Below are 7500 nucleotides of genomic sequence, written 5' to 3' on the forward strand. Positions count from 1 at the left end.
ATGGTTGTGTGTGGTGGTTGAGAGTAGTCCTGACCATGGTATGGTTGTGTGTGGTGGTTGAGAGTAGTCCTGACCATGTTATGGTTGTGTGTGGTGGTTGAGAGTAGTCCTGACCATGTTATGGTTGTGTGTGGTGGTTGAGAGTAGTCCTGACCATGGATACGGTTGTGTGTGGTGGTTGAGTAGTCCCTGACCATGGTAGCGGTTGTGTGTGGTGGTTGAGAGTAGTCCTGACCATGGATGGTTGTGTGTCGTGGTTGAGAGTAGTCCTGACCATGGTATGGTTGTGTGTGGTGGTTGAGAGTAGTCCTGACCATGGTATGGTTGTGTCTGGTGGTTGAGAGTAGTCCTGACCATGGTATGGTTGTGTGTGGTGGTTGAGAGTAGTCCTGACCATGTTATGGTTGTGTCTGGTGGTTGAGAGTAGTCCTGACCATGGTATGGTTGTGTGTGGTGGTTGAGAGTAGTCCTGACCATGTTATGGTTGTGTGTGGTGGTTGAGAGTAGTCCTGACCATGTTATGGTTGTGTCTGGTGGTTGAGAGTAGTCCTGACCATGGTATGGTTGTTGTTTGGTGGTTGAGAGTAGTCCCTGACCATGGTATGGTTGTGTGTGGTGGTTGAGAGTAGTCCTGACCATGGTATGGTTGTGTGTGGTGGTTGAGAGTAGTCCTGACCATGGTATGGTTGTGTGTGGTGGTTGAGAGTAGTCCTGACCATGGTATGGTTGTGTGTCGTGGTTGAGAGTAGTCCTGACCATGGTATGGTTGTGTCTGGTGGTTGAGAGTAGTCCTGACCATGGTATGGTTGTGTCTGGTGGTTGAGAGTAGTCCTGACCATGTTATGGTTGTGTCTGGTGGTTGAGAGTAGTCCTGACCATGGTATGGTTGTGTCTGGTGGTTGAGAGTAGTCCTGACCATGTTATGGTTGTGTCTGGTGGTTGAGAGTAGTCCTGACCATGGTATGGTTGTGTGTGGTGGTTGAGAGTAGTCCTGACCATGGTATGGTTGTGTGTGGTGGTTGAGAGTAGTCCTGACCATGTTATGGTTGTGTGTGGTGGTTGAGAGTAGTCCTGACCATGGTATGGTTGTGTGTGGTGGTTGAGAGTAGTCCTGACCATGGTATGGTTGTGTGTGGTGGTTGAGAGTAGTCCTGACCATGGTATGGTTGTGTGTGGTGGTTGAGAGTAGTCCTGACCATGGTATGGTTGTGTGTGGTGGTTGAGAGTAGTCCTGACCATGGTATGGTTGTGTGTGGTGGTTGAGAGTAGTCCTGACCATGGTATGGTTGTGTGTGGTGGTTGAGAGTAGTCCTGACCATGGTATGGTTGTGTGTGGTGGTTGAGAGTAGTCCTGACCATGGTATGGTTGTGTGTGGTGGTTGAGAGTAGTCCTGACCATGGTGGGGTAGAAGAGGATGAAGACAGCTGATCCCAGCAGAGAGGTGGGTCCCAGGATGAACAGGTTGTAGACCACACCGAGCACGGCCACCAGGGGGCCACCGGCCAGCAGGCTGCCCACTGCCGCGGCATCAAACATCCTCTGGCCATCACTGGAGCACATGTTCACCAGCTATATAAGATATATAACATCAAATATAAGATATATGACATCAGACATAAGATATATAACATCAAACATAAGATATATAACATCAGACATAAGATATATAACATCAAACATAAGATATATAACATCAGACATAAGATATATAACATCAAATATAAGATATATAACATCAAACATAAGATATATAACATCAAATATAAGATATATAACATCAAATATAAGATATATAACATCAGACATAAGATATATAACATCAAATATAAGATATATAACATCAAATATAAGATATATAACATCAGACATAAGATATATAACATCAAATATAAGATATATAACATCAAATATAAGATATATAACATCAAATATAAGATATATAACATCAGACATAAGATATATAACATCAAATATAAGATATATAACATCAGACATAAGATATATAACATCAAACATAAGATATATAACATAACATCAAATATAAGATATATAACATCAAACATAAGATATATAACATAACATCAAACATAAGATATATAACCTCAAATATAAGATCAAACATAAGATATATAACATCAAATATAAGATATATAACATCAAACATAAGATACATAACATCAAACATAAGATATATAACATCAAACATAAGATACATAACATCAAACATAAGATATATAACATCAAATATAGATATATAACATCAAATATAAGATATATAACATCAAATATAAGATATATAACATCAAATATAAGATATATAACATCAAATATAAGATATATAACATCAAATATAAGATATATAACATCAAACATAAGATATATAACATCAAACATAAGATATATACATCAAAATAAATAATAACATCAAATTAAGATATATAACATCAAATATAAGATATATAACATCAAACATAAGATATATAACATCAAACATAAGATATATAACATCAAACATAAGATATATAACATCAAATATAAGATATATAACATCAAACATAAGATATATAACATCAAACATAAGATATATAACATCAAATATAAGATATATAACATCAAATATAAGATATATAACATCAAATATAAGATATATAACATCAAACATAAGATATATAACATCAAACATAAGATATATAACATCAAACATAAGATATATAACATCAAACATAAGATATATAACATCAAACATAAGATATATAACATCAAAATAAGATATATAACATCAAACATAAGATATATAACATCAAATATAAGATATATAACATAAATATAAGATATATAACATCAAACATAAGATATATAACATCAAATATAAGATATATAACATCAAACATAAGATATATAAGATCAAACATAAGATATATAACATCAAACATAAGATATATAACATCAAACATAAGATATATAACATCAAACATAAGATATATAACATCAAACATAAGATATATAACATCAAATATAAGATATATAACATCAAACATAAGATATATAACATCAAACATAAGATATATAACATCAAATATAAGATATATAACATCAAACATAAGATATATAACATCAAACATAAGATATATAACATCAAACATAAGATATATAACATCAAATATAAGATATATAACATCAAACATAAGATATATAACATCAAACATAAGATATATAACATCAAATATAAGATATATAACATCAAACATAAGATATATAAGATCAAACATAAGATATATAACATCAAACATAAGATATATAACATCAAATATAAGATATATAACATCAGACATAAGATATATAACATCAAATATAAGATCAAACATAAGATATATAACATCAAACATAAGATATATAACATCAGACATAAGATATATAACATCAAATATAAGATCAAACATAAGATATATAACATCAAACATAAGATACATAACATCAAACACCCTCTGGCCATCACTGGAGCACATGTTCACCAGCTGGGGGGGGTAAGAACATGGCTAGATATATTAAAGACATACACACAGAGAGAGACACACACACACAGACACACACCCTCTCTCCGTAGAGCCCTACCTGTCCCACGGTCTTGTCCCGGATGCTGCGGAGCTTCAGGATCTTGCTGAAGGCGAGGCTGAGGATGGCTCCTCTCAGTCTGGACCCGGTCCGGTAGTTCAGGGCCCAGGTCAGAGCCAGAGACCAGGACCGGACCAGCTCCGTGGTCAGGACGCCCAGGACCAGCAGCAGCCCGTAGCCCAGATCAGGCTGCGTCTGCTGGGTGTACTCCAGCAGACGCTTCACCACAAAGGCCTGGAGGAGGGAGAGAGAAACAGACGGTACAGTGTAGAGCCAGCATATCTCCACCAGACTCCATGTAAATAATCAGGACTTTTAGTGTGTATAGAGCCAGCATATCTCCACCAGACTCCATGTAAATAATCAGGACTTTTAGTGTGTATAGAGCAGCATATCTCCACCAGACTCCATGTAAATAATCAGGACTTTTAGTGTGTATAGAGCCAGCATATCTCCACCAGACTCCATGTAAATAATCAGGACTTTTAGTGTGTATAGACGACGCATATCTCCACCAGACTCCATGTAAATAATCAGGACTTTTAGCGTGTATAGAGCCAGCATATCTCCACCAGACTCCATGTAAATAATCAGGACTTTTAGGTGTATAGAGCCAGCATATCTCCACCAGACTCCATGTAAATAATCAGGACTTTTAGTGTGTATAGAGACAGCATATTTCCACCAGACTCCATGTAAATAATCAGGACTTTTGCGTGTATAGAGCCAGCATATCTCCACCAGACTCCGTAATAAATAATCAGGACTTTTAGCGTGTATAGAGCCAGCATATCTCCACCAGACTCCATGTAAATAATCAGGACTTTTAGTGTGTATAGAGCCAGCATATCTCCACCAGACTCCATGTAAATAATCAGGACTTTTAGTGTGTATAGAGCCAGCATATCTCCACCAGACTCCATGTAAATAATCAGGACTTTTAAGCGTGTATAGAGCCAGCATATCTCCACCAGACTCCATGTAAATAATCAGGACTTTTAAGCGTGTATAGAGCCAGCATATCTCCACCAGACTCCATGTAAATAATCAGGACTTTAGCGTGTATAGAGCCAGCATATCTCCACCAGACTCCATGTAAATAATCAGGACTTTTAGCGTGTATAGAGCCAGCATATCTCCACCAGACTCCATGTAAATAATCAGGACTTTTAAGCGTTGGCAGCCAGCATATCTCCACCAGACTCCATGTAAATAATCAGGACTTTTAAGCGTGTATAGAGCCAGCATATCTCCACCAGACTCCATGTAAATAATCAGGACTTTTTAGTGTGTATAGAGACAGCATATCTCCACCAGACTCCATGTAAATAATCAGGACTTTTAGTGTGTATAGAGCCAGCATATCTCCACCAGACTCCATGTAAATAATCAGGACTTTTAGCGTGTATAGAGCCAGCATATCTCCACCAGACTCCATGTAAATAATCAGGACTTTTAGTGTCGTTATAGAGCCAGCATATCTCCACCAGACTCCATGTAAATAATCAGGACTTTTAGCGTGTATAAGAGCCAGCATATCTCCACCAGACTCCATGTAAATAATCAGGACTTTTAAGCGTGTATAGAGCCAGCATATCTCCACCAGACTCCATGTAAATAATCAGGACTTTTAGCGTTTATAGAGCCAGCATATCTCCACCAGACTCCATGTAAATAATCAGGACTTTTGCGTGTATAGAGCCAGCATATCTCCACCAGACTCCATGTAAATAATCAGGACTTTTAGCGTGTATAGAGCCAGCATATCTCCACCAGACTCCATGTAAATAATCAGGACTTTTAAGCGTGTATAGAGCCAGCATATCTCCACCAGACTCCATGTAAATAATCAGGACTTTTAAGCGTGTATAGAGCCGGCATATCTCCACCAGACTCCATGTAAATAATCAGGACTTTTAGCGTGTATAGAGCCAGCATATCTCCACCAGACTCCATGTAAATAATCAGGACTTTTTAGCGTGTATAGAGCCAGCATATCTCCACCAGACTCCATGTAAATAATCAGGACTTTTAGCGTGTATAGAGCCAGCATATCTCCACCAGACTCCATGTAAATAATCAGGACTTTTAGTGTGTATAGAGCCAGCATATCTCCACCAGACTCCATGTAAATAATCAGGACTTTTAGCGTGTATAGAGCCAGCATATCTCCACCAGACTCCATGTAAATAATCAGGACTTTTAGCGTGTATAGAGCCAGCATATCTCCACCAGACTCCATGTAAATAATCAGGACTTTTAGCGTGTATAGAGCCAGCATATCTCCACCAGACTCCATGTAAATAATCAGGACTTTTAGCGTGTATAGAGCCAGCATATCTCCACCAGACTCCATGTAAATAATCAGGACTTTTAAGCGTGTATAGAGCCAGCATATCTCCACCAGACTCCATGTAAATAATCAGGACTTTTAGCGTGTATAGAGCCAGCATATCTCCACCAGACTCCATGTAAATAATCAGGACTTTTAGCGTGTATAGAGCCAGCATATCTCCACCAGACTCCATGTAAATAATCAGGACTTTTAGTGTGTATAGAGCCAGCATATCTCCACCAGACTGGTGGAAGCTGGAAAAGCGGCATACTATGTGAGTGGGATATGGTTCGGTGCGGTTCTGACTCACCGGGCCGCTGAATCCTGCCAGCTGGGTGACGGTGAGACAGAGGATGGAGAGCAGCAGACGAGCCCGACAGAAAGACCAGACCACCGAACACAGAGACGCATCGCTGCCCTTTGACCTCCGCTCATCCTCCCACAGAGACGCCAACCTGAGGACACACACAGACACAGACACACACACACACACACACACACACACACACACACACACACACACACACACACAGAGACACACACACAAACACACAGACACACGCACACACACACTCACACACAGACACACACACACACAGACACACACACACACACAGACACACACACGAGAGACACACACACACACACAGACACACACACACACACACACAGACACACACACACACAGACACACACAGAGAGACACAGACACAGACACACACACACACAGACACACACAAAGACACACACACGACACACACACAGAGACACACACATAGAGACACACACACACATACACACAGAGACACACACATAGAGACACACACAGAGACACACACACACACACACACACACAGCAGCATGAGTTAGGAGTGATAGATTATGGGAAATGTAGGCTACAAATTCAACTTTTTAGAAGAATCATTAATTAGCTCCTCCCACCTCAGGCTGTTGGCATGGCAACCCTCCTGCTGTGACACGGGCCAGACATCATCCAATAGGAGCCGTCCTTTCCTGCGTGCATGTACAGCCAGCGGAGTCAGCCAATGAAACGTCATGAAGGAGAAAAGACCTGCGCTGTCCACCGGATGCCTGAAGATCAAACATTTTAGAAAGATTTTTGAGAAACAAGTCAAAATATTTTAAAAATTTAAATATTTTTGAATATTATGAGAAAGAAATGTGAAATATTTTGGGGAAAAATGTTGATAACAAAGTTCGGAAATGTTTTTTTCTTTAAGATTATTTTTTGGGGGCTTTTTCCGCCTTTATTTTGATAGGACAGCTTGGTGAGAAAGTGAGTGTGTTACCTGTCTTTGTCTCCACCTGTTGTCTTGTGGTCTGTGTTCTTAGCTCCGCCCTCCTCCAGCTCTTCACCATGGCAACCAGGTCCTCTGTCCTCACACACTCCCAACACACCCTGACAACCCTACAGGACAGATGTTCAGCATCAGTCAGCAGCCACTAAGACTATTATTCTAAGTGAATCTCCACCAGACTCCATGTAAATAATCAGGACTTTTAGTGTGTATAGAGCCAGCATATCTCCACC

General features: G+C 39.4%; 1 protein-coding gene and 1 pseudogene across 1 annotated transcript in view; both read right to left on the minus strand.

The window, feature by feature from the left end:
• LOC120545574 overlaps positions 1-197 on the minus strand; it is a 19957-nt pseudogene extending 19760 nt beyond the window's left edge.
• Positions 198-1396: 1199 nt separating this feature from the next.
• LOC120543742 (multidrug resistance-associated protein 5-like) overlaps positions 1397-7500 on the minus strand; it is a gene marked incomplete at its 3' end in the record, with an annotated part of 8480 nt that continues 2376 nt past the window's right edge. The window contains 5 exon segments of the mRNA XM_039776961.1: positions 1397-1570; positions 3614-3847; positions 6259-6403; positions 6891-7040; positions 7259-7377. Of these exon segments, the coding sequence (XP_039632895.1) occupies positions 1397-1570; positions 3614-3847; positions 6259-6403; positions 6891-7040; positions 7259-7377 (822 nt within the window).

This window comes from Perca fluviatilis, chromosome 2 (assembly GCF_010015445.1).
Source record: "Perca fluviatilis chromosome 2, GENO_Pfluv_1.0, whole genome shotgun sequence".
Classification (NCBI taxonomy): Eukaryota; Metazoa; Chordata; class Actinopteri; order Perciformes; family Percidae; genus Perca; species Perca fluviatilis.